Source organism: Trichoderma breve, assembly GCF_028502605.1.
Source record: "Trichoderma breve strain T069 chromosome 7 map unlocalized scaffold00007, whole genome shotgun sequence".
NCBI classification, from domain to species: Eukaryota; Fungi; Ascomycota; class Sordariomycetes; order Hypocreales; family Hypocreaceae; genus Trichoderma; species Trichoderma breve.
This window is the reverse complement of record NW_026611593.1, coordinates 1,068,115-1,095,174: the sequence shown is the minus strand read 5'-3', so window position 1 is coordinate 1,095,174 and position 27,060 is coordinate 1,068,115. Positions and strand designations below refer to the sequence as shown.

The following is a 27,060-nucleotide window of genomic DNA, read 5'->3' as shown; positions in this document are numbered from 1 at the left end:
CTTGCACGACAAAAACATATAGAGAAAAAAAAGAAAATGTGGCCAAGGAAATTTAACTTTAAAAATCGACAAGAGAGAGGGGGGAAGAGATTGAGGGAAGAGGCAAACAACCAAAGCCATCAGCTATATCTCTTATGAGGTTGATGCAAGTCGCTGAAGGCAATTAAGGACACCTGCGTACAAATATTAGCCCCTTGTGTTCCATTATCACTCATCGTTTCAACAAAAGTCAACTTACCGCTCACGCCCTGTGTCAAGGTGGCCGCGGCCTCGGTGTTCCGGCTGCCAAGGCTCACTGTGATGACGTCCTTGATTTGCTTCTGGCTTCCCAGGTTATTCGCCCACTTAAACACCTTTTCGTCTTCTCGGCCGTCACCGACAACCATCAAGAAGTCAACAGGCTGCTCATGTGCCTCGTCCGAGCTCAAGTGCTCTCCGAGTTGCTCAAACACCCGCTGCGCCGCCGTGCACTTGGTCCAGTCCAGAGGCTCAACCAGGATGGCGCCGTCCACTGCCAGGGCATGCACTCTCTGGGACTCGCAGGCATCGTTGACGTGGCTAGCGCAGTCGGATGCCTGGCGAGATGCTGATTCATAATCTTCGGCGTTGTTGTAGTGGAAAAGCAGACTGCAGCGTCGCTCCTCGATTTGCGTGCCGGGAGTTCTCTCGAGGTAGTACTGCATGATGGGCTTGACTGATTCCTTCCAATTGGTGATTTGAGACGCATCAGCCATTTCCACCCACTCCTCCTTGCCGCAGTCCTTGAGGAAACAGCCGTTCTCGGCAATCAGGCCCAGGTTCGGCACGCGGCGGAACACTCGGTCAAGCTCCTCCGGCCGTCGACCAGACATGACATAGACAGTGTTTCGTTCATCCAGCAGCAGGTCGTTGAGCACATCCAATGTTCGCTGTGGGCTGACTGGGATGATTTGGTTCACAGGACCCCAGCTGACAAGCGTACCTTCGTAATCTAGAATAAACAGTCGGCGCTGAGCATTTGCGTATTTGGAAGAAACCGAGCTCATCGAGAGCCGAGGTACGTAGGTCTGGTCGCGCTTGTGTTGCTCCTCGTACGACCGGTCCAAATGGCTGAGGAACTCAGTGAACCAGTGGGAACCAGTCTGGTGCACCACACACTGGTACAACTTCTCCCATCGGCGTGTCTTTTCTTCCTCGCTCATCTCGAGTGCCTGCTTGATTGCGTCGGCGCACTGGCGGTAATCCCAAGGGTTAACCGACAGCTCGTTCTTGCCAAAGAGCGATGATGTTCCAGTAAACTCGGACAAAATGAGAGAGCCATGCTTCTTGTCGGGGAAGATCTTGCCATCCTGGCAAAACAGATATTCGTGGGAGGTGAGGTTCATGCCTTCACGCTGGCTGGTGATCATAAGTGCATCGGCGATGGAAAGGAGGGCAAGATATTGGGCGTAGTCAATATCCTGCTTGAGATAGACGACGGGCTGGTAGGCCAGATTTGCCCACGATGAATTCACGCGCGTAACAATGTCAGAGACGGCAGCATCAAGCTCAGTAGGCTCGCCCGAAGACAGCGCCACCTGGATCAGGACAGTGTTCTCACGCCATTCCGGATTCTTATTCAGGAATAGTTCGTAAGCCAACAGCTTTTGCCTAACTCCTCGGACATGGTCGAGCTTGTCTCGTGCGACGATGAGCCTCTTTCCTTGGTAGCGCTCTTGCATGACGGCAAGCCACTTCTTCACCTCGGTTTCCTCACGGTGCTTGTTTAGGCTGACAGGGTCAATGCCAATGGCATTGTGAACGACCTCAACGAAGCGGTCTTCAAGCTGCAGACCTTCGGGTGTTGCTTCGACGGTGAGGATGCGGCTGCAGGTAAGCAAAAAGTGCCTAGTGTATTCTTGGATCTGGAAACCAATGAGGTTGGCTCCCAGCATACCCTCGAGGAGCTCCTTTCGAACGGCCAAGCAGCGGAAGACCTCGGACGAGGGGAAAGCAACGTGCAAGAAGAAGCCAATCTTGGCCTCAGGCAGCTTCTTACGGATCATGCCAGGGACGAGCAGCAGGTGATAGTCGTGGATCCAGATGACATCGCCTCGCTTCCAGTTCTGGACAATCTTGTCGGCAAAGGCCTGGTTGACCTTGACGTAGTATTTCCAGGAGTGGTCCTCGTACGCCTTGCTCTTGGGGTTGTCGGGGATCTGGTAGTGGAAGACGGGCCAGAGCATCTGCTTGCAGAAGTGGCTGTAGTGGCCATCAAAGTCCTTGTCGGAGCAGAAGACGGCCAGCATGTCGTGCTCGGTGGCCAAGGTGTCTTCAATATCCTGCTTCTGCTGGGTACCCTCGAGAGCATCAGTGGGCATACCCAAGGTGCCGACCCAAGTGTAATCAGAGAGCTTTCCATCGCGGGCGGCGGCCATGGCGGCGTTGCGAAGCCCTCCATTGCCCTGGTCAGCGTTGACAACGCGCCACGAGGCAGAGGCAAAGACTTTGTCATGGCTGTCACTGCGCATCAAAGACCTGGGCTTAACAATGCCTCGACGGCCCATCTCGGTTGCCTTTTGCAGGGTGCGGCTGCTCTCGAAGATGTCGGCCGGCGGCGGCGTGCTGGCCCTGGATTTCGGCTGGTCAACACGCCCGCCCCAGGACTTGGAGCCCTTGTCGGCGGGGGAGTTGTCGCTGTGCGGGAAGTGAATACGAAAGCCATCTTCGTTGGCAAATGGATCGGGTGAAGTGGGCTCGTCGACCGGGGTGTGAGGCGGGGTGATGTCGGGTCGCGGCGTGAAGAGACTTGGCTGGACATCGACGGTGGGAACGACGGGCAGAGGCTTGGGCGGTTCAAAAGCCTTCTGGCGCTTCGAGAGCGTGTGTCGACGGCGAGAGTTGCCTGGCAAATTGAATTGCACCGTCTTGGGGAGAAATCTGTAGAGGGTGACAAAAAAGACAGATGACGTGCATTAGCCTCAGAGTAGCGTAGATGTCATAGCAGCTACCACAAAAAAACGCGGGACACAGACGGAAGACGGGAAGAGAAAAAAGACGAAAAAAACAAATTCAATTATAGCCACTCGACTTACAGGGAGCAAATAAAGACCGTCATGGTGGGCAATGGCTTGTATTCAGCTTAGGGCCCAACTGTAAGACAGGGTATAGAGTGTTGTTCGTCGTCGATCGAGTTGGTGCAAGTCGGTAGTGATAGGCAGCAAAGATGAGGCCGCAAGAAAGCGAACGATGTCGGTCTGTCCGTCTCCGCTGAGATGGCAGGTAAACTTGCTATCGGCTATGGCAGAGACATAAGGGCAGGCAGTGTGGCTGCTCTCCAACGTGGTCTGTCCAAGAGGGAGGGGACGGTGATGTCGTCAACCTTGAGTGTGTTGGTGAGAAGAGAGTAAGAAGGAGAAAGAAAGAGGCTTTTCGAGATGAGCAGCCGAAGAGGTAGAAGTAGCAGCGTTAGATGCGGGAAGCTAGACAGATGCTGGGCAGCAAAAAAAGACCGTCCGGCCGGTTCTTTTCTTAGCTGGCAAGGGAGCAGCAATGCGGAGCTTTTTTGGAGGCGGGAGGGAAGACAAGAGGTCCACCTGCTTAGGCTGGCGGCTGTGATAGGCTGCGCCTAAGGAAAGCGGGTGAGAAATGATATCAAACGGGACAAACTAGGGAGAAAAAAGAACGATAGAGTTCAAAAGAGACTTGGGAGACTGTGAGCAATAAAAGAAAAAAAAGGAACTTGGAAGAAAAATAGGCTAGGTTGATTGAGGGAGGCTTTGCTTTTGGTGGCCAAGCCGCAAACCAAGGCAGCGGGACCGATCGGGAAGCTTTGGATTGGATGCCGTTCCAAAAAAATGTTTCGGCTGGCCCGCAGGTCGTATCACCATGAGCGATTGCAAGACTCGGAGCGGGGGTCCCCTTGTCGTTTTACTTGATTTTTTTTTTCTCTTGGGCTTTGTCTTTGACTCGATTTAGGCGTTTTCTTGCATCCGGTTCCCCTCGCGACAGGGATACAGATCCGGTATGAAACGTGCAGAGAAATTGGAGAAGGGACAAGGGTTCGTGGGATTGAAATAGGTAAACAAAAAAAAAAGTAAAAGCAAAGGGCATGACGGCAGAAAGACGAATTGAATCTTACCACTTACCTAGCTGATTGCGTAGAGATTGATCGCTCGGGACGATTATTTGTTCCTGTCGACTGGAATTGGTTTCAAAGGCAAAACACAGCACTGCGAATAAGGATGCTCCTTGTTTAAAGGCACACGGGCTGCCGTTCTCTGACGTAATCGCTCTGAGATTACGAAAGACGGGCTGGAGCTGAGCAGAACCGATCCAGGTCGAATTGCTCAAAGCTGACGTCCTCGATGCCGGATAATTGTGGATAGCGTTTGGACGGGCTGGAGAGTTTGGTCCGTTTGCTGGGCCAGGGGCCTGCCAAGCAACCAAGCCGTGGGAACGGAACGTCGAGAGATTGACCAGAGCTCTGGCTTTGCTTAGCTTCTTTGGCCTTGGAGCAGCATCACGGGAGGGCGATTGGATTGGAGAGGGAGGGGGGGGGTTAACTTCTTGTTGGCTGGATATGTATGGAGTCTATATTGCGACACGCCTCACCCACTCCCGTCCCGTCGCGTTGTATTTATACTGTACAGCCATGCAATCACATGTGCGTATGTGCGTTTCTATCTTGTGTCTGTGTCCGTGTAGGCACTCCTGCATTATATCGACCTGTTCATGTTTTCATCATATTATGTTATTAGTTTCGTGCTATCTATCTACTGCCTCACCAGCGTCGTGTTTTTCCCTCAAACCGGCACATGGTGCAAGAAAAAGGCCTCGGCCTACCGGAAGCCTGCTGCAACAATGTCGAGCGAGAGCAATTTGACACACAAGCCTCGTTGCTTTTCGGGGGGCTGTTCCGTTGGGGTGTGATGACAGGCTTCAAAATCGTGTGTGAGAGCCACCGCGCTTACACGACTGGCTACCCATGACCCTTTTTGGGACCAACTTGTGCGCATCTCTCAGCGTCGCACAACTGCTCCGTGGCCCCGTACTGGATCGTAATTGGGAAAAATCTCCAGAGTCTTGTGCTTTGCTCGGCGCTTTTTCGTGCAGCTTGGGGGAAATGACAGGCTGGCGAGGCGCGGGCTGAGGTGAATCACAAGAGGGCAGAGGCAACCCACGAAATGCCGTAGCACAGCATGGCATCACCGGTTGCTTTTGCTCGTGCTACTGAAACTAACTAGCCCGCTGCTGGGAAGCAAATCCCCATGTCCCCCTCGGAAGCTAAGCTTATTCCACGTCTCTTGCGGGCCGATGACTCGGATTCGATTGCCCCGTGCCTCCAAGCGTGGCCGTAATCGTGATCCAATCCAACCGTTGTTTGAAGGATTGCCTGTAGCATATCATCAAGGCTAAAAAAGAACGCTAGGAGGCATGACTCTTGGATGATGGCTTAGCGTCCGTTACAAGCAACGGCACGGCCATCGAAAAAAAACCAAACATCAAACGTTGGGGCAGCAACAGGATAATCTGTTCGTTCCGTAATGTAACGTGCGAGACCCTGTCGGCCGGGTGTTTGCGGCCCGGAAGCGTCACGATGGACCAGGGCAGCTCCGGCCTGTGGCCTAAAGAGGATCCATGAAACTTGCGTGCAAAATACAACGGCAACGGTTCATCAGAATTTAAAAATAAATGACACAATGGGAAACAAATGATGATAGTGCTACTACTACTGTAGACAATTGAAAAGTTCCATTGACCAAATAGAAACATAACAGCGGGCGCCTCTACTACCCTTGATCCGGGCAACACTTATTTACCGCCGCCGCCTCTGACCAGATTCAGACAGTTAGAAAAAAGGTACCGCTACGGACTGACACGTGTGAGCGTTTTTTTGCTCTCTGCCTCCGCCTCTTCCTCCCATCTGTCAAAAACGTGTCACGGCCTCCGGGGAAAATAAAATTCAAAATGATTGAAAGAAACAAATAGATCCAGTTAGAAACCTTGTTTGTGCCCAACCGACTCCCAACCCGGCCCCATCCCGATGGAGCTCCACGAGGTAGGTACCTGCTACAGTACTTGCCGCCAGCACAAGAAGAACGTTCATTCTCAACCCTTCAAACGCTCACGCGCCGGCGCTTGGGGTCATCTTTGGCTGGCCTTTATCTCAATGTCATCCTCCCCCAAAATCGCTCTCCCGTCTTTGCTTCCATCATGCCCTTGTCCCAGAATCATGAGTTTCATCATCATCATTACCTCGTTCTGTGCAACTCCAGAGCGCCTCTTGTTCTTCATCTTCTCCTCTATTTGCCAATATCAGAACTCGAACAGCAAAGTTTCAGCTAGGCAAAGCCATCGGCCCATGCCAATCAGCAGTACAGTAAAGGCCTGGCTTTTCAAGCAAAAAGCCTCTTGACCCTAGCCGCTTGGTAGCGGATCGACAGCCCCATCGGCGGGGGTGGAGATGACCCATGCATTGACGTTTTTTTCCTTGTCTTGTTGCTTCTTGGCTCGCTTTGTTACATCCAACTGCCAACCTTGAACAGCCGAGTGAGCTCCGGCCGTGCCTTACGGGCGTGGCAAGGCGCCCTCCCCGTCACGATGTTCAGCCGTGAAAAAAAAGCAGGGTATAGGAGTAATCAAATACTACTACTACTTGTGAGATTGCATGATGTACTTGGTTGGCAGGTATCGTGGAAAGCAAACAAATACGGGCTCCATACGCGGCACGATGGTACCAAACAGGCCTCCGTTTGTTACCAACTCCCGGGACCAAACGGAGTTGCGCTGATCCGTATAAGCCTCATTATTAGCGATCTGCTCCTGCGATCCCCCTGTTCAGCATGGGAGCAGCCTGCTTGCTTGCATGAATCCCAACAACCACCAATACCGAAAGGAAAAAATCTCACTGCAATAGGAGATTGCCACCCTTGCCCCCAAAAGGTACGTGTAGCATGTGAAGCACACACTTTCATTTGTCCGGCCGTAGCTCTGCCATTTCTCATTCGCCCTAAATGTTCTAATTCTAGCCCGCCCGACAAGGCCGTGGGCAAAAGGCAAGGGCATAACAAAGCATGGAGGGAGACAAAAAACGATAGTATCACAATGAGACTCCGATTCCTCCTCCTTTGGGTCAGCGGCATATAAACCAATCTCGATATTGATGCGTTGTTTTTGCTGCTCCTGGCGGCATCTTTTCCTCTCCCACGTTGTTATGCCGACATGTATCATTGGCCCTGTCGATCCCTGCATCGCCCTTTGTGGCAAACAAGACAATCTATCCGATGCCCTTGAATCGAGGAATAGGAATAGAAAGCATCCCCTGGCTTACCGTATAATGCATTTTGAATATCACCGCCTTATCCGGGTATTATTGAATTCCGCTCAAAAATCCTACTCTGCTCTACGACGCTCTGCTACTCTCTGATAGGGTTATTTAGTTCGTGTTCGGTATTATATGACATCTCAGGAAATATGCACTCCGTACGTGTCATGTCCATGCCATGCTGTGCAACCTTGGCCGAGGCGAGATCTAGTGGTTGTCACAGCTCCACGCACGAGATACTCGTCCATCCCGGCTTGAGTCCAGAATGATGCAGCCTGTGGTGCCAAGCCCATGCCAGCGGAGATATTCCTTCACCCTTTTTGTCATGACTTCCTTCGCCCTTTTGGTCATGACTCAGCTTCCGGATACCGTGCACTTTTACAGTTTGGCTTGTAAGAGACGATCATTTTCAACAGACCCCCCCTACCCGTCTCCCAATCTCTCGTTATCCGGAGACAATCTAGCAATATATCTAAGTACATGTAATCAGTACCTTTTGCTATTAGACGTTAGACAACGGCTTAAGCTAGTGGCCTTGTTTATACTGGCCTTGTCAAGTTAAAAAAAAGTCAACTAGATGTCACGCCAGGCCATTATGACCGCTTGGCGGATGTGAAAGCACTCGTTGCCACCACTATCACAAAAGCTTCTCTTGCTCTCTTACCCCGCACCTCTGTTGCGATATCAGGCAACGAAAACTGCCTGCTTGCCTAGAGGGATCGCCTGCGCCGCAAAGGACGTCAGCAGAAGCTCCCCAAACGCCTCTGCCAGCTTATATGCGTCATGTAGGGCGCTGTCACGATGTATCACAGGGCAGACTCGGCAGTAATTGGCGCAGGGCTTGGCTCTCCTTGGAATTCCCCCTTAAGCTAGCATACGACTGGCCCATCAGGCCTTGCTCACAAAGTGCTTCATGTAAATTGCATCAGCCGTGCCCTTGGGCAATGCCACATTTGCTCTCTATCATTAGCGGATGCTGCACAAACAGCTCTACAGAGTCTAGACCTAGAACATACACGTAATCAATCCCTGACTGGACGCCGATAACACACATGCTTTACCCTTTTTTTGATTCGCTCCCATCATCGTCATCAGTTCATCCAAAGGCGTACGGCCTTGTCTTTTCCTCCGCTGCCTACTCGTTGTCCATCAGGGCTCCAATCAACCTAGCACGCTGTTAGCCATTGGCTCGGGAGTTAACAAATTGGGAGGGTAAGGGGCAAACATACGGCAAAAACTTCGTCTTGGTGTCCTGGTAGATCAACGGCCAGCTTACACGTAGCCATCGACCACACTTTCAATGTGGTATCTTTGGATGCCGTCACAAGGAGCCGACTATCGGCAGAAAAAGCACACTGGTATATGGGCGCGACATGGCCGCGGAGTGTGTTGATGAATTTGCCATCCCTATATCGGACATGATGTTAGCACGTGCCAAACGCATTCCCTCGGTGTCCTCGAAACACAAACCTTGCGCTCCAGATTTTGGTGTGATTGTCCCATCCGGCACTCGCGATGAGACTGCCATCAGGGGAAAATGTCACGTGGTTGATGGCCTTTTGGTGTCCCAGAAGCCGTGCAACCGGTTTTGTGCCTTGGGAAGGATCCCAGAGGTACATGGTAAAGTCGTCCTGTGCAAGCACGAGATCAAGTTAGAGAAACGAAGCAACACCATAGATTGTTTGCCAAGTAAACTTACAGAGGCTGATACAAGACGTTCAGCAATCTTTCCCTGGAATCTAGCTGCCTTCTCAAAACGCTCCTTTGCCTTGTTCCGTCTTTCCTCCTCGCCACTTGGTGTTGGCTGGTGATCGTAGAATGACGTGCGTAGTGCAAAGTCAGTAGACAGAGCCAGGTGATTTACCCAGTGGGCATGAGAGGATAGCGTGTGCACCAGTGTTCCCTTCTCGGCGTTCCAGACTCTGACTGTCTTGTCATGGCTGCCCGAGTAGATCAATCCAGTTCCTCCCCATTTGACACAGCTCACGCTGCTCCGGTGGCCGGACAGGACATGCTCAGTCCGTCCTGTGTTTACTGCCCAAACACGAATTGTCGTGTCCTTGCTCGCACTCGCCAGCCGAGGAGATCCATGCTCCCAAAGATGATACGGTTCCCAGGCAATGTTGGTAACCCACTTGGAATGCCCTGTCAAAGCTCCGGTGCCGGCAGCAGGTTTCCCTGTCGCAGGATCCCAAAGTCGTACAGACTTGTCCATACTTCCAGTGGCCAAGCGCATACCATCGGGGGACCAAGAGACACACAGAACCCAGTGCGCATGACCAGACAAGGTGTACTTGGGAGTGCCGGTTGCCGTGTCCCATATCCGGGCAGTTTTATCTCCAGAACCCGTTGCCAATAGGCCGCTAGTGGCAGGACTAAACTGAGCAGCCAAGATTGCTTCTCCATGCCCAGGTATTCTATGAGACATCCGCGTGACTGCTTGGACTTTGAAAACAGCCTGGGGTTCGGCACTGAGCGTAACCGTGGTTTCAAATGGATTCTCAATGCCATGACTGCGTAAAAGTTGGAGTAGATCGGTCGGGTATTGATCAACGATAATGTCCGTCTCTGGGATGTGTATTCGGAAGCGATATGGGAGGAATTCTTCCCTTTCCTATTTTTGTCACCCATCAGCCAATGCGCTCCATTGTTATGTCCAATCAAGTGGTGGAGACAAACCCTAGCTAGCAGCGTGTTTAACAATAATGATAGATTTTTCTCAGATGCATCAGCAAGAGGCACTTCGATGACATCGGCCATCTGCTTTCCGTCGCTGTCGAGAAACCGGGCCTTGAAGGAGCCCGCGGGGCCAGCCGCAACGGCGGTGACATCTTGCTGGATCTGTGTTTTTTCCAAGTTTTCGCGCTTTTGGCGCTTGGACGGAGGGGGTAGCACCGTAGCCATGGCAAGTTGAAGAGCTTCCTTGGCCTGACGATGTTTCGATAAATGTTGTTCAGAGTTCGCTACAGAATCACAATGGTGGGGCCAAATGGCAAAAAAACTAGGACCTCGACGAAAAATTAAGGCGGTGAGAATGTGGGGTTTCGCCAAGAAAGGTAAGCCCACGCCAATGCCTCAAGGGCCCCGGTCGATAGCTGTAGCATTAATGGGCCAAAAAAAGTTGCATCGGATATCTCATCCGATGCTTTTTGAAGATGGTTGTCAAGAGAGAGCCTAGACGTCAGGCTGCGTTGGCATTGACGGTCGGTGGCCACGCATTCTCTTAGGCGTGCCTCCGAACACGGGGAAGATTGAGGTGGTCGCCATCCCACCAGGGATGGGGACGGGATCGGTAGTGGGATTCTGGGCAAGCTGAAAATGTGAACCTTGCATCAACGGCTGGAGATGGCTGTTCTGTGCTTCCTGCTGGAGTTGATGATGGACCGCCTGTTGGTCCATGTTTTGCTGGTGCTGGTGCTGCTGCGATTGGTCTTCCTGCCGTCCACGGCGCCTTGCACGCTGTTTCTGTGCTGACAGCTGTCTGCGGCCTTTATCCACCAGCAAATGTCTCTTGTCTTGAGCTTCTTGCCTGCGCTGACGCTGCCAATCCTCATTCTGGACGGCGTAGATGGCTGCAATTTGCATCTGGAACTGTGCCAACGCGTTTAATCGGTCTGGCTGTGACATCTTACGATAGTCGGACTTGAGCTGGTGGAAAGTGTCGCCGGTTAATCGAAGCGTCGTTTCGGAGATGCCAGCCAGCTGAATAGCCGTTGCTGTCTGTGTGTCGGGGCGTGGGCCGTCATCGATTTCTATCACGTATTGATTAGAACCCCAGCCTCGGACACCATGAAATTATTCAATGACCAACCTTGGAGTTCAGTAAGTTCATTCTCATCTTCGCTCATCTCAGTGGGCGTTGGTGGCTCTGGGGTTCCAGGGGCATGGTTGTGCTGGTCACAGGAGATGGTCAAAACCCAGCCCCCGATGCTCTTACGGTTGACAGCTTTGGCTTTCCAGGGGCAATCAGTCTTCTTGGTGGTGGTCTTGTGCTTGGTTGCCATGCATTTATACGGGCGGCCACCTCGATCACAGACGAGATCGCAGCGGACAATGTCATTGCCAGGGATATCGGCACCACCCATCCGTGAGCGGTGCGACCTAGCCTTGACAATCTTGTAGCCCTCCTTCTCCATTCGACCATTGAGGTCCTTGATCAGCTCCTCATACGTGCTGAAGACGCCGGCATGGGGCACGGCAACGGCCTCGAGGATCCCAAACATGGCTGTTCTGGTGCGCCGGCAGTTCGCGCTGATATCGCTAGACTGCGTGTGGATTTGAAGTCAAACCTGTGCGTGTCCAATGTGATTCGTGGCGTCACAGCGCGGTCAAGACGTGGAGAAGAAGGTTGTTTTGGGAGAAGTTTCGGGCTAAACCGCGGTCCCTACTAACCATGACTCAGCTCCCTGCCTCGGGTACCTGGACAGCTGCAAGAGCTGATTGGTACGTACAAGCAGCCAGTAACATCACATGCTTCTAGAGACAGCTCCTTCCTGCTCGTTTACTTGCAGATAATGCAGATAACGCAGATAATCAATGTTTTCTATCAGATAAGTGAATGGGCAGGAGCAATGATGGATGAGCTTCTAGCTTCTTAATATTTAAAATCTCACCAATACCGTGGCCATAGATTAATAGAATCCTCAACTTCAACCCTGTCCATCGTTGGTATCTGTCCGGCTGCTTCATCTTTCACTCAATCACAAGCAGACCATCGCAGCGCACAGTCTAATCTCGATCATTGCCGAGTCTTGGGCAACTTTCGTAAATCTTCCGGTGATTTTGCAGTTGTGGTCTCGATTGCCGCAATCTTTCGTCTTCCAGCTCTGCTCAGGTGCCGCCTCTTCATCCTCAGCCGCCATGTCGTCTCCATTATCTCAAACTTCGTCTCGAACAACGGGACCAGCTTCCTCTTATTTTTCCAGCTCAGTCCCGCCTAATTCTCCCGGCTATCAATCTGGTACCAGCTCCAGCCAAGCTATCAACCATATTCTCAGAAATAAAGACAACCCTTCATCTCGATATTCTCCATCCATTGCCAGCTCTAGACCCAGTACCCCCTACAGAACAGCCTCGACGACTACCTCTCGTCCTACCACTCCTTCGCGTCGTTCTCGAAGCGAAGCCACGCCTTCTATCCTTGGGCAAAGCGACTCTCACGATGTTGTATGCGCAGTCAGTGAAGCACGAGGCGTCACTCCTACAGTGGGAATCGCTACTGTCGATCTTTCTCACGGTGAAGTGACTCTTAGCCAGATATGTGACAACCAATCCTACGTGAGGACAATTCACAAGCTTCAACTAGCGTGCCCTTCTCGCATAGTCTTTATGCCTTCGGCATGCTCTCCCAACGAGCCGAGCACATTCTTTTCTCTTGTTCAGCGACTGATACCTGAGGCGGAGATGTCCTCTCACGACCGTTCTGCCTGGTCTGAATCCGCTGGCATAGAGTACATAGAGCACCTTGCCCCTGAAGGTGATATTGGATCAATTAAAGTGGCTATTCAGGGCAAATATTACGCTATATGCTGTTTCTCTGCGGTATGTCGTTCCCCCCCTTTTACTCTTCATTGAAAGAGACTGATTTTACGAAAACTAGGCTATGAAATATATCGATCGCCAGTTCAATCTCAGCTTCTCGCCTCAGTCGCTGCGCATCAGATATCAGCCTTCCGAAGACACCATGATGATAGACATATCCGCTATGCAATCACTGGAAGTAATGCGAAATCTAAAGTCTGCCAAATCGAAAGAATGCCTATTTGGGTTGTTGAATCACACTCTTACGCCGATGGGTTCTCGCGTGCTCCGCAACAATATGCTCCAGCCACCTACCGATTTCGATGGATTCATCAAGACACGCTACGATGCGCTGGAAGAAATGGTCACCAACGAAGAAATGTTTCATGAAATTCGCAAAGGTAGGGAGAGCGGCTGGAATATCGATTGGGTGAATAATTGACTGAGTCACTAATTAGCCCTCAAACTTTTTCATGATGCTGAGAAAACCCTCACAAAGGTAAGCCACAGCATATTAACCTATCAACATATAGATAACCTATGAATGCAGCTAGTGATTATTCGGAATGCTACTGGAGTATCTGCAGTTGAAGAGCAACTCAACCACATACTCATGATAAAATCGTTTTTGGAATCGGTTCCTGACCTATACAGAGCCCTTCACCCAGCAAAAAGCGACTTGCTTGTCAAGATACGGAATCTGTGCCAGCCCGAGACAACGGTTCCAATTTTACTCAACATTAAAAGAGTGATTGAACCTGATGTCACCTACATGGAATCTCCACTGGATCTACGCAACCAAAGGGCCTTTGCGGTCAAATCCGGTATTAGCGGCATGTTGGATGTTGCTCGTCAAACATACAGAGAGCTTACCGAAGCTATTCACGTATACTCAGATGTGATCAACGGTATGGGCGGCCACCATCACTTAACCCAAAGAATGAAAATTGACACACGCGTATACAGAACAATATCGTGTTGCGGCAACCTTGAAATTCGATAATCGCCGCTTATACTGGTTCCGAATCCCTACAGTGGACTTGGACAAAGATATAATAAGACAAGATTTCATAAATGTGATTCCAAAAAAGAATCACATGGAATGTCAGACGCTCAATCTTGTCAAGCTAAATCAACGGCTCTTGGACACTTCAAACGAGATAGTCATGCGAAGCGACGCCGCCGTTCGCGACTTGGTAAAAGAACTTCGACGCCAGGTATCACCTTTGTTCCGGATATGCGAATCAATTGCTCTTGTGGATATGATATCGTCCTTTGGTCAAATCACCACCACGCGCGACTATGTGAGGCCAAATATGGAGGACACTTTGGCTTTAAAATCAGCAAGGCACCCAATCCTCGACAAGGTAACGCACCGCCCTAGAACTTAAGTACAAATTGCTTTGCACAGGCTGAACATTATTATTTGCAGAAAATGGCAAGCGAGTACATACCCAACGATTACTATTCTGCCGAGCAGCATCGTTTTCACTGTGTTACAGGATGTAACATGAGCGGTAAGAGTACATACATACGCTCAGTAGCGTTGCTTCAAATTATGGCCCAAATTGGATGTTTTGTCCCGGCAGAGTTCGCATCCTTTCCAATCATACACAACATCTTTGCCCGCATCTCGACCCAAGATAATATTGAGGCAAATCTCTCGAGTTTTGGAGTGGAGATGAGGGAAATGGCTTTCATTCTGAAAAATATAGACAACAAGAGCCTCGCAATCATTGATGAGCTGGGCCGCGGGACAAGCACCAGAGATGGCATGGCCATCGCAATGGCCATATCCGAAGCTCTGCTTAACACTAGGGCATCTATCTGGTTTGCAACCCACTTTGTCGAGCTGGCTCGAGTGTTTGCAGACCGTATCGGCGTCCTCAATCTTCATCTGTTATCCAGCACATCGGTTGGGGAGGGAGGACTGCCACAATTGACAATGCTGTACAAAGCTGATGCGGGTACTGTTGATGACGAAAACCACTATGGAATTGCTTTGGCCCGCGCCATTGGAATGCCGCAGAGTTTTATCAACTGCGCAGAGACCGTTGCGAATGATTTGAGAAAAAGGCGAGAGTCGAACCGACAGAGCTCTGACGCATATAAAGAGATTCACCGACGCAGACTCGCGTTGAACCTTTATGAAGCCATTAACCAAGCCAAGAAGTCCTCAAATAAGGAGACCATCTCTGGCTACCTCAAGCGTCTCCGAGAGCAATATATGGTACGGTTGCAGGAAATTGAAGAGATGTAAAGCTAAGCTATTAGATGTTTCGATGTTCCAGTACAATGTTCAAATTCTTTCACTCACTCATATAATACTAGGCAGGGTCTATCTAGCTGATCAAATCAATGAATCGCCATGAAAGCTTGGCCATGATCTACTCCCTGTCCTTCTAATAGACTATCATCCCTACACCTATAACTTCGGCTGAGTTGTTTACATCTCGTGAAGGAGTTACTACCTCTCAAACCAAAGAGAATCATATGGGAGTCCGAACAATATGCTGCGAGTCGTTACTCGACCTATAGCTCCATAGCATTTTCTTTGGGTGTAACAGGCTGCTTCAGAGATACATCTTAGCCATTCTGCCAGAAAACGAAAGACCAGATTGAAATACTTACTGTAATAAATCGAAAAGTTTACTCGTATAGCTAGGGCTATAGGTATTCAGATTGAGATCTCTCTTGAGGCTGTTCCATGACTGTTTTGCCCTCTTGCCCATTTCTTCTGGAACTGACTGATCTGTATCTGCAAGACGCCTGTTGAAGACTTCAAGGCTTATCCAACCTTTGAAACCAACCCGTGAAACAAGAACTTGGAGAATCTCTCGGATAGGTAGGTAACCTCCGTAATGAGGCTCACCATAGAATAGCCTTGCGTTTCTAGACCAGCTCATACGAGGTGGTTGTTCTGGATCGTAAAACTCATGATCTTGAAGTAAAGGACGCTCGAGTCTCTCTCCATCAGCTACCTGTAGGAGGAATATCCTATCAGCTGGGACAGACTGGACGAGGCCATCCAGAGACTGTGTTAAGGCCTGAGTGGCACCTGGGTTGCGGCCAGTTGACATTGTAGGGTCAGCGTATATGCGGCCTGCAATGTTGAATGTGTCTAGGCAGATGCCAAAGTTTGATCGGTTTACTTTGCACACAACGTCCCAGCTAGCTTCCCAGGTCTCAACACGAGTTCCCCAGCAGAGAGCTTCGTATGCAAACCGAATGACTGGCGTTTCTTGAAGACCCATCTCAGCTATTTCTACCATGTCTTGGATAATACAGTCCATGTCTTCAGTGATTTGCTCTGGTGGTAAGTTGCTGCTTGGCAGCATGATAAGTTCGGTACCCAACACATGTGCCATCTTGAACCATAGTCTCATCTCTTCTATACGCCGATTATGCAAGTTGCGATCCACGAGACCTTCATAGTGCATGAATGGCTGGAGACAGATGATTTCGAGGTTTCGATCGTCGCAATATCCTCTAATCAAATGTGCGGAGGAGATGTGATTCTCCGGAGTGGCTCCGCCAGGCATCTTCTTGGCGAGGTCCAGTAGGTCTTCATAGAATAACTCGATGCCTGTGAAGCCGGAGTTCATGGCCACGTCTAGTTTCTCTGGGAGGGAATGGCCCGCGTAGCATCTTCCCAGAGACATTGTGCATATACTCGGTTTATACGCCATTTTGGAGAGATGATATGAGTGAGGCTTTATAAGAGAAGAGTGAATTTAATATGAGAAAAACAACTAGAATGGGCCAGTAACAACTGAATAGAAGATTTGCAAAGAGGTGCTCATCCTTTTTCAATGATCTTCAATGAAGAGTCTTTGTGGCGCCTCCTGAGTACCCACTCTTCTAGTATCAACTGTGGATGTACGGCGATCTTGGAAAGGGGCATTTGGATTGATGGACTTCAATCGAACCAGGATCCACGTGATAATTATGCAATAGAAATCTTATCACTCTCTTTTCAACATCATTTGACGGCCAAAACCCTGGTTTTGGTGGCCAGTCTCGCCGACAGTCCGCCGTCGACGAACCACGACGACAGCCAAGATAATAGTGCGGGCAAAGCTCGAGTCGAACAATGAATGGGGGTCAAAAGGGAATATAGGCTCTCTTCGGACAGATTCAAAACTCCGGACCAGAAATCGGGTCAACGATGTCCGAAGCAAGTATATGTTGACGGCTCCGGCAAAGCGGCCGAAGAAAAAGACGGCGATAGCTCCGCTGGTGGGGCCGTGTCAAGTTCCAAGTTCCCGTCGGGACAGACTCGAAAGGAAGTTGCCAAGGCTGTATTATGACGCAGATGTTTCCAGTTGCTGCCTGTGAGGTGTTATCAATGGGCCGGAGAAGGGCCATTTCCCGGCATCTTGGAGTGGGCGATGTGGCTGCATCGTGAGGCCTGTATGATAGGCCATGAGCCTATCACGGTGCGATGTTGAGTCCCCGGGTTTGCGGAGAGTAGCTGTTGAAATGGAGAAGTGTTATAAAAACCTTGATATATATGCATCTTGGGAATAGTAGAGCTATTTGTTAGCAAGCAGCTCATGTCTGCAGTCCTAGGCAAATCGGACCGAGAAGCCTTATGACCGGGATTCCGCGATCCCTGTTGTCACAAGTAGGAAGGTGGAGTGTAAGGGCTTAAGTACGAGCGACAAATTAAGCATCTTTATAGCCTTTTTAAGGCTTATAGTCGTATGAGATATTTGCGAGAATTTCCTGGGCGCATGGTTAGTTTGACAATGGGACATTGTGCTGGGGGGCCTCGTGACATTAACATTGAGCTAAATTATCTGCAAATTGAATAAGCGGTATGGTTCACTGAGCTTTAAAAACTACGTAATATACCTGTAATATACCGACTCTGAAGGATGGGCAGCAGACTATAAATAGATAGGCATTTGGTTCAAGGGCACGACGGCACTTATATAGTGTGCTATTCTGTTAGTTGAGGACGCGAAGCGGATACTAGGGCAAACTATTATTTCATTCCTCAATGCTCTTATTATCCCAAATTATCTCGCATATCATCCAAAACCTAGAGTATTCTCCTTTTGAAGTTGACCATTCCAATCGAATTGAATCCGGGCTGCTGGCCAGATAATACCATGTCAGATGCCAGTTTACAGGGTAACTTGGTTGCTTGCGGAGGCCGACTTGAGTAATAAGCTGCGTACATTCAGCCTTACATATAAATAGCACCTAGGTATATTCCATGCAGCGTTGTTTTGTGTATGAGATGTCCATTAACTTGCGGGGTTGAAAATGTTAGATAATGCTGTATTCTGTGCAGTAAAAGTGCCTGAGGCACAATGTCACCTACAAGTGTCACTGCCGTCTCTTCACCAAGTTATTTCTAAGACAATCAAACAGGTTACCTCGGATTCTGTATAAAGAAACTGTGCTTTATTATAACGTCAAATCTTCCTCACAACAGATTCAGCGGTATAGTGCAATTCGAAAAAAGCATTACTGCACCAGGCTGTCCTTTGCTTGTGCTATGCATTTTCACAAGGAAGTGAACAGCTGTTTGCACTTCACGCCAACCGAACCGAAAGCGTTGATAGGTTCATTTTCCTGCATACGTGCACAGCCTGGCCGGCACGGCACGATGGAATATGGTTGATCCCTGACCGGCAGGCTGGCGAGGCGTCGATTGGCTTGTCTGGCTCTTCGTACATGAATTTGAAACAGGCATTCATGATCCCAGCCCGGCAGCTGAAGCGGGGGTTCACCGTTCAACGAAAACATTCCAGCCTCACGACATGGCTACCGAACCTGATTGTGTCGCCGCCGGGCCAGACACTACAAGACCAAGCATCGCAGCAAGCAAGCCGCTACATCAGTATCAACATTTCATTCCTCAATTTCTCCTCAAGAACTTTGCCCACAAGTATGTCGCTCCCGACTCCCTTGACACGACGAAGGGCAAGAAGCGCAACGCCAAAACTGGGATGTATTCTGGAGAGCCAGCGGTTAATACCCTCCATCTCTCTGGCGATTTTTACCTAGAAGAATGTGCTGTACGACGTACTTGCGGTATAGAGGACATGTACGAGGACGCCGAAAACCTGCTGAAAGACCATGGCCATCTCGAGAAGAAGTTTGCCGCCATAGAAAGCAAGGCGAGCCTCATTTATCGCAAGATCGTCAAGACGTATAAAAACGGCAAAGACAACATATGTCTAACAAGAAAAGAGAATGATTTCTTACGCAAATTCATGTTCCTGCTTACCTTGCGTAGCGTCCAATACCACCGAAAATACAACCTCGACAGAGTACAAGATTACGACGGCGATGACAAGGTGTGGTTGCAGGAATTCATGGAAGCTTACGGGCTCACAAAGCCGCTTGATGTCTGGCTTCAGAGCCTCGAGATAATCATTGATGTGGAGATTGATCCGGCAGGGATCTGGGTCGAACTCATCAAAAACAGCATCTACTTTCCCATTGCGGACACGTTCATTGATCATATGAATAAGATGTATATGACTATCTGCACACCAGAAGACCACGTCGACGAGTTCATCCTTACGGACAACTGCTGCAACGTAACCGAAGGGAAGATTGCAGCCTACCACATTGAGGCTATGATGAACCATGTGGACCTGGCTCCATGCTTTCACAGGTTTGCTCCCATTTCGCCAAAGCTCATGATAGTCTTGCGGTACAACCTTTTGCCTGAGTCAATCGACAGTGAGAATCCAGTTGCTACGGTGCGACAAACTCAGAATGGGACCGGCTTTGACAATGGAAATCAATCCATATTGGAGAATCTCCCCATCCGAAAGGCAATGATTACACCAATGGAAGAGGTCAATGGACACCTGGTGCCAAGAATTGGAAGCAGCCAGAAATTGTGCGAATGTGACAATTTTTACTTCACAATCTTTAAAATACCTGCACAACACGTCCGAATAATCAACAGTCTTTTGATTGATCTCGCGTTCCATGGCTCGAGAATTATCTTTTTCAGAAAGAAAGCATTTCTGAATTTGATAGCATGGTTTCTTGCAGAACCATGCATAGTAGGAAAGAAGTTGACCGAAAAACACGGCGCCCAACAGCTAAGCTACATCAGGGGCTTGTTCCAATTTATGCGGCGCGAAGGAAGAGATATTCCTTTCAAATGGCCATTTGAGCTAAACGAAGATGGCGACCTTGATCAGTTACACATACGTAAAGTTGCTACAACCAAGTTTTTGGAACATCCGAATCATGGAAAAGATGGGACTGGTTTGGATCATAAGACACTTTATCAGAAACTAGGTAATAGAGTTTTTACCCTTTGCGTGGCTGAAATGCTAATAATGTGTGGCAGGCGGAACAGACGAGACCTTTACTAGCGATATGGCAGCGGCTACAATCATGTTTGAGACTTGGACCATGAGTGTCGATTTGAACTATGGCTCCCCTGAATACGAATATAGTTGCCGCAAGAAGCTGGAGCGACTGTTAACAGGTCACCAAGGACAGTCCAATACCCGGTTTTGGCTTTTCCTGAAGAAAATGAGACTTGGTCAAGCAGTGGCGAACAGAGCCGTCCATTCAGTACAAGGCGTTGCTTTGTTGGTTAAACCAGAGTGCCAAGGATCGGAGGACGTGCTAGCCTACGGTCGGTTGAACGATTCCAGACGTCTGATGTTTATATGACTAACCTGATATCCATAGCACATTCGATCGTATCGGATAAAGAGCTCAACGTGGCCATGTACAAGGCTTTCAACGAGAGCATAGTTATGGTCAGAGGTGCTGGAAACGGGCTGGAATCAATGGGACACTTTTCACTATTTGGAAGTAAGAAATGGAGAACTTCGAAACCTTCTGGCCGAGGCGAACCACGCGAAGTTGATAAGAAGAAGAAAGAGAAGAATAACGAGGAGATGGTTCGCCCAGCGTTGCCTGATGACACGAAGGGGGAAGCATCAACTGAGCCCGCCTGCGAGAATAAGCAGCTTGACGTAAAGGAGAAAAGGGACGATGACAAGGAATCAACTTGTTCTTTGCAGCCTGAAAACGCAGATGAGACAGCATCGACGGAATTCATGTGCACGAATAAACAGCTTGACGCAAAAGAGAAAAGTGATGACGACAAGAAAGAGCCCTCATCAGGTATCGAAGAACCAACTAAAACTTGCGATGATGACAAGACGAAAGATGAAGATTGTGGAAATAACATAGTCTGTATTGAGGATACGTCAACCCCTTCTTCACTAGACGAGGGCACGAAGAAGGAAGAACAAACAGACCCGGTGATAGAAGATGAACATGTTTTACAGAAAACGCCGACCAAAGCCGTAGCCCGCAAAGAAAAGGCACACCATACGCTACCCGACAATAAGAAAATGTGGTATGTCTGCGCGGCCACTGTCGCTTGCCTGGTGGGCTCGTTGGGCTTGTTTGTGCTTGGAGCCCTTGGCTATCTTGTCTCACCGGTTCTTCGCCGCTTTGTCTGGCTGCTGGATAACATCGCAGTGGCGTCGAATAATCTTCGGTTTGTTTTGTTTCCCTTGGCGAAAAATTTGTTGTACGTGGCGATTATTTTAATTGCGTTTATTTTGGGCATGACCACGATGAGAAAAGTCTTTAGGAAGTGAGATTTGAAGAGGTTTGGCATTGAAGGAATTGAGGCTGGGAAAAGATTGCCCGTCATTTGAAAAGGTTACGCATAGTGGATATGCTTCTTCTGGAATTGATATATGCCTTGATGCTTGCCTGGTTTTTTCTTGTGAAAAGCAATGCTCTATCTGACTTTATCCTGACAGTATATAACCGTGTCTCAGTGAATGACGGCCTTGTAAAGAATGGACTGGACGATTAACCCCTGTGCGGCCTCAATTGCAACTCCTCAATTGCATAAGTCTGGGAGTCGACGTTTACCATATATGTCCCGGCCTATTCTATTTGTCAGCTCTGTTCTCAACTGTCTTCATTTATACAGGGCAGGGTAGTAATTACGGAGAACCTTTCAATTATGCCGACAGCAACTGTCCCATCGGCCAAGTCGAATTCGACCTTATCACCTCTGCGACAATGGTTATGAATGAATGATACCTGAGCGGAAGAACAATTCACTTACATTGCGTACCTCATGATGATTGAGATTTCCTGGGTGATAGTCTTTGTTACCGATTAGCGCCTGGATTTTTTAAAGAAAGAAAAAGAAAAATGCGCCGAAAGATTGCGCTTTTAACTGTTTTATGGCACGGTTTTATACCATCATCAACCAAACTGTGACTGGCTTAATCGGGCGATGGTGCCGTTTAGTGGCTAGCTGAGATGGAGAGGCCCAGGGTCAACGTGGCACCAGACATTCAGCATTTCTCCGGATGTAAGTGATTGTGCTGAGCGGAGCCTTTGAAGAAATACAGGGTCATGACCGACATGTCAGCCAGCATGAAGAGAACAAGCGGGGTGGATTTGCCCGGCTTTGTCTATAGCTATGCGGCCAAGTACCCTAACTCGGCAAAGAGGAAACTCCTAGGTTGGAATTGGTATCTGTAGTTGGCTAAGAGATTGGTGGGTTTCTCGGCAATCTAAATGGAAAGTGTTGTTGTCTGTGCAAAAGAAGTTTAATGCAGCTTTGCGGACTCTCTCCTTGTCCCAAAGAATTGCAACATAGACCTACAAAGGCGTCCAGAGGTTGCCCTTCTACTGTGACCTTTTGCATTCTCCAACTGATCCATATGCACTGCTATACATCGGCTTTGTAAGACAAGAGCAATTCATCGCATCCTCATACCCCTACCTTTGCCGTTAAGTGAAAAGGTTTATGCCGTTACAAAACTATGTCGTTCGCGCGTTAATATGCCTACACAGGTACTCTGCGTATGGCATAATCGTTATTTTTTTCCGAGTACTTTTCTTCTTAATATTTGCCGCCTGACCTTTACTGAAAAGGCGCCGGAAGACGACCCTTTACTCATTTTATATTCTTGGAATTCGTATAAGTAAACTTGCACCTTTATTTATGGCTCAATCGGGCAGGTCTTACACAATGGGGCAGTTTTGTGGCTGGCTGAGATGGAGAGAACTGGAGGGGGCGTGGCTCCAAATAATCAACATTTTCCCGAATGTACGGAACAGGCTGAAGAGGGGATCGCTGAAGAATTATAAGGCCATGACCAATATCAGCTAGCATAAAGACGAGTAATAACACTTTGACATCTTCAGTATTGGGTACGCTCATTGAATTTGGACCTCCTTCCTTGGTTCGCAGCGCCTTGGATGAGTTGATGCCAGATTCAACACACGCATTGGAATAGTTTTACCATGTCTGTTAGAGTTTCAGTGAGGATTGGTGAATATACCGCAGTTAAAGACAGTTAACTGATGGAGCGCTGCATGCTGTACGGATTACTACGTTTATCTCACTTAACTGCGGCGCCCCGGGTGATGTAAGTCGCAATACCCTCCCCACCATATGCATCTGTTACTGAGCTATACCTTGTTCTTTCAACATCTGGATATACATCACGTCTGAATCTTGGAATCTGTACTAGCACTGCCACACAAAATCGGGAGTGATGCTGCCCAGTTTGCCAGTCTCAACAATCACTCACATCCGCAGCGACGCTCAACATTTAAGCCTCGGCAAACAAGTAAACGGGCTTGCACAGCCACACTAGTGCGCCACATATAACTTCGCCACACTTCCAACCGGCTGCCTGCGCTTTTGTACTCGTCACGCTGGAGTACCGTACCCCCAAAATCTACCTTAGTACCTCTCTTAAAATCCCACCAGATTCTGCTAAATGGCTGCCTCGAGTGAATTCGTACGCAAACGCGTAACCCAGAGGCGAATTCGAAACACAAACATGCCAACAAAGCGGGAGGAGTGGCAAATCATGGCGTTCGAAACGACGCCTAAGAGGGCTGTTCATACCCGCCAAGATCTGCCTACGTATGGTCGATTTGTTCTAATTCCTGTCGGGTATATAAAAGGGCACCAACTTTTTTTCTTTAGCAATTGACAGAAATTCTCTTGATTCATATTTCTTCATTTCATATTAACTCAGTTCACAAGGTGATGGGATCTATGCTGTTAAACTCCCAATCCGCAAATCCCGCCATGGCCCCTACGCTCGGGTCTTCCCTCGAAGCCCAAGGTCTTGCAGACGAGCAGAGGGGCCTGCTGGATCTCATCGACAAGCTCCAGTTCGCCCAGCTAGATAATGTCAAACTGCCTCAGATTGTCGTTGTGGGTGACCAATCCGCCGGCAAGAGTTCCGTCCTCGAAGCCCTTAGCGGTACACCTTTTCCTCGAGACGCCGGAGCTTGCACTCGCTTCGCAACGGAGATTCGCCTGAGAAGAGCAAAGGAGACGAACCTCAAGGTGTCTATTATTCCCGACAAGAATCGTCCTTACAATGAGCAGGCTCGCCTGCTTCAATTTGGAGGCGATGTTGGCATCGACACGCCCTTTGACGCCATGATGAGAGAAGCTACAGAACTCATCGCGCCGCGCAGCATACCAGGCCGCTTCGCCGCCCGCGATATCCTCGTTGTCGAGAAAATGGGACCGGAAATGCCCATGCTGAGTCTCGTTGACCTGCCTGGCCTTGTCCGTGTGGCCAATCGAGACCAGTCCGAGGCGGACATTCAGACCATTGAGATGCTCTCCGATCGATACATGAAGAGCAGCCGGACCATCATCTTGGCCGTCATCGGCGGCAACAACGACTACGTGCAGGCACCCATCTTGAAGAAAGCTCGCCACTTTGATCCTTCTGGATCGCGCACCATTGGCGTCCTGACAAAGCCGGACATGACAGAAGGCATCGGCCTCGAAGACAAGTTCATCGAGCTCGTCGCAAACAAAGATCGAGAAAACAACTTCAAGCTCGGCTGGTACATCCTGCTCAACCCAGGACCGGGCGAATATTGGTCCTCTGCGGAAGAACGATCACGACGCGAGGCGGATTTCTTCACAAAGGGTAAATGGGCCGCCTTGCCGCCTCACATGTGGGGGATCGAAGCATTGCGACAGAAGCTCAGTTCCCAGCTCCAGCGACACGTTGGGAAGCATGTCAAGTCGCTCCGAAGACAGATCCAACAAGCCCTCGAGCAATGCGAAGCCGATCTCAAAGCCATGGGCTCTGGAAAGGATACTATCGAGGAGATGCGATTCGAGATGGGCGAGCTCTTTTCTGCATCAGGCAATCTCGTCACACCTGCCGTCAATGGCAATTACAAGAATCCAGTGGGAGAGTCATTCTTCGCAAGAAAGTCCAGCCCCAAGGGAACGCCTCCTCAGAAGCTGAGGGCACGAGTCCGCGAAGAGAGCGAGAGATTCTCGCGTCTATTCCGCCAACACGGCAGCAAAGTCAACTTTTCTGCCTCTTCCAGTTCTGGTATGAATTTGCCAGCTGCGGGAGTCGTCGATGACCAATCCAAGAAAGAGTTTGCACAGAGAGAAGTTGAGCCGCTGCTTCGACAAATTCGGGGTAATGAACTTCCTCTCGATTCCAACCCTAGGGCTCCGTATATACTGTTCCAAGATTTCTCTCGGAACTGGCCTATTCTTGCTCAGGAGTACAAGGAAAACGTCGGAGTCATTTGCAACGAATTCCTTGCTGATGTGATTGACCATGTCTGGCCTTTGAGGATGAGAGACCCTTTGCGATTCCACTTCTTGGAGACCAAAATGAAGGAAATGATGGACGAGGCAGAAAAGGAGCTCAAGAGGTTGACTGACGACCTGGAGTTGGAAATCCAGCCGTACGATCCTGAATACGAACAACGTCTCATCAGATGGCGCTCAGAAGCTACCCAGAATGGCGGCACCTACACCGAAGCAGAGGAAGTCCTCGAAAAGATGCTCATATACTACGATCTTACGGCGCGGATATTCACCCGCAACACCATCACTCAAGTTGTCGAGAGACACTTGCTTTTGCGTATGCTCGGGCTCTTCAACCCGATTGAGATTCTACGCATGCAGAACGCTACCGTCGAGGCCATCGCCGCGGAGAATAAGGAGACGCGAGACCGCCGGACGGCCTTGAAAGCAAGAAAAGCGGCCATCGAGGAGGCACGAAGCATCTGTGCCAGCCTAGCTATGAGAAGCGAGCTACGGGCGTACGAGGATGAAATGGAGGACGAGGTAGCGACAGACGACGAGGATCAGCCTCGGAATGACTACAGCTCCAAGCGCTTTTCAGTAGCATCAACACACGAGACTGCTCAACAGCCTCTCGCATCACAAAATCCTCCAGTGCGTCGCAAGAGACGAGAGGAGCGACCCAGACCGTCAATGAGCGTCGACACCACGCCGACCCCTCAACTGAGCCAGCAGAATTTCCAGACCAACGGGGTAACGTCTGCCCAGGAGTGGGATGAATCGTATTACACGACCGCCCAATCGGCACCGCATCATGCGCCCCCGCCTCCTCCTCCTCGACCGCAAAAGATCGGATTCGAGGAGGGCGAGAGATATGACGCTACTCCGAGGGTTGATCGGAATAAGGAGAGCGCGAGACAGAAGTTGGCTTCGGTGATGAGGTTGGGATCACAGAGTTCGCAGGCATAAAATGATTTTGTTGTCGCGGTGTAGATCTGTTGGAATTTGAATTGTACGTTTTGCATGGATAACGGGGGGGCATAGACTGGTAGTCAGCAATTATAGCAAGTATAACAGTTAGATGATCAATTATTCTGCTCTCAAACACGAATGGCATCATTAGTGAAGACAGTTAGTCGCGTATGCGAGGTGCGCAGTGGAAAGTTGGCATGCAAAATTAAGGAATCCTTTGTAGATCGGCATCGATGCATAGGTAGTGGAGGATGCAGGAATCACGCAGGGCATCTGCGATGTCTGGTATCGTTCCAAATTATTAGTGGCGACAGAGCCTCCATTTAGGTGATGTTGGCAGGCTTCAAGGTTGACCTCATTGATTGGATATTGCTTAGAGTCTGGTCTCAGCAACACAGAGAAGCTTCGCATGTCCCACACATGTCCCGTCTTTGGCATAAGCCGTTGATGGGATGCGCATAACAATTGTTATCGCAATCCAAGCTGCTCTCAACAGTTGCGAATTCGGAGAACGAGGGCCGGATTCTTGTTCACATGTCGGAAATTGTTTCGATTGTCGCGGTAGGTGGACCTAGGCGCAAGCCTAACTCTGCGCCAGTGCTAGTGTTGGATGCCACATGGCCGTCAACCCATCCATTGCTTCTTCATGGCCTTGCGGTCGATTGCAAGCCGTAAAGGAAATGTGCCTTCTGAAAGCAACATGATCGGGAAT

The 27,060-nt window shown here is 49.5% G+C and overlaps 7 protein-coding genes across 7 annotated transcripts; 3 read left to right on the top strand and 4 right to left on the bottom strand.

Moving 5' to 3' along the window:
- Positions 1-132: 132 nt before the first annotated feature.
- Positions 133-3,076, bottom strand: T069G_10539 (glycosyltransferase family 20 domain-containing protein; the record flags this gene model as incomplete). Its single annotated transcript, XM_056177749.1, has 4 exons — positions 133-173; positions 239-919; positions 962-2,898; positions 3,054-3,076. 4 exons carry the CDS (start codon positions 3,074-3,076, stop codon positions 133-135), a joined length of 2,682 nt encoding a protein of 893 aa, XP_056024039.1.
- A 5,300-nt stretch (positions 3,077-8,376) lies between these two features.
- Positions 8,377-10,189, bottom strand: T069G_10538 (WD domain, g-beta repeat domain-containing protein; the record flags this gene model as incomplete). The annotated part of the gene is made up of 5 exons (XM_056177748.1): positions 8,377-8,451; positions 8,515-8,692; positions 8,756-8,916; positions 8,985-9,899; positions 9,965-10,189. The coding sequence occupies 5 exons, from the start codon at positions 10,187-10,189 to the stop codon at positions 8,377-8,379; spliced, it is 1,554 nt and encodes a 517-aa protein (XP_056024038.1).
- A 270-nt stretch (positions 10,190-10,459) lies between these two features.
- On the bottom strand, positions 10,460-11,508 carry T069G_10537 (uncharacterized protein; the record flags this gene model as incomplete). Its single annotated transcript, XM_056177747.1, has 2 exons — positions 10,460-11,037; positions 11,097-11,508. 2 exons carry the CDS (start codon positions 11,506-11,508, stop codon positions 10,460-10,462), a joined length of 990 nt encoding a protein of 329 aa, XP_056024037.1.
- A 637-nt stretch (positions 11,509-12,145) lies between these two features.
- Positions 12,146-15,065, top strand: T069G_10536 (mutS domain V domain-containing protein; the record flags this gene model as incomplete). The annotated part of the gene is made up of 8 exons (XM_056177746.1): positions 12,146-12,826; positions 12,885-13,206; positions 13,264-13,304; positions 13,356-13,442; positions 13,497-13,713; positions 13,772-14,172; positions 14,238-14,322; positions 14,395-15,065. 8 exons carry the CDS (start codon positions 12,146-12,148, stop codon positions 15,063-15,065), a joined length of 2,505 nt encoding a protein of 834 aa, XP_056024036.1.
- A 367-nt stretch (positions 15,066-15,432) lies between these two features.
- T069G_10535 (xylose isomerase-like TIM barrel domain-containing protein) lies at positions 15,433-16,467 on the bottom strand (the record flags this gene model as incomplete). Its single annotated transcript, XM_056177745.1, has 1 exon — positions 15,433-16,467. One exon carries the CDS (start codon positions 16,465-16,467, stop codon positions 15,433-15,435), a length of 1,035 nt encoding a protein of 344 aa, XP_056024035.1.
- A 2,112-nt stretch (positions 16,468-18,579) lies between these two features.
- On the top strand, positions 18,580-21,411 carry T069G_10534 (uncharacterized protein; the record flags this gene model as incomplete). Its single annotated transcript, XM_056177744.1, has 4 exons — positions 18,580-19,673; positions 19,896-20,083; positions 20,136-20,429; positions 20,486-21,411. 4 exons carry the CDS (start codon positions 18,580-18,582, stop codon positions 21,409-21,411), a joined length of 2,502 nt encoding a protein of 833 aa, XP_056024034.1.
- A 2,474-nt stretch (positions 21,412-23,885) lies between these two features.
- Positions 23,886-26,345, top strand: T069G_10533 (dynamin family domain-containing protein; the record flags this gene model as incomplete). The annotated part of the gene is made up of 1 exon (XM_056177743.1): positions 23,886-26,345. The coding sequence occupies one exon, from the start codon at positions 23,886-23,888 to the stop codon at positions 26,343-26,345; it is 2,460 nt and encodes an 819-aa protein (XP_056024033.1).
- Positions 26,346-27,060: the final 715 nt, after the last annotated feature.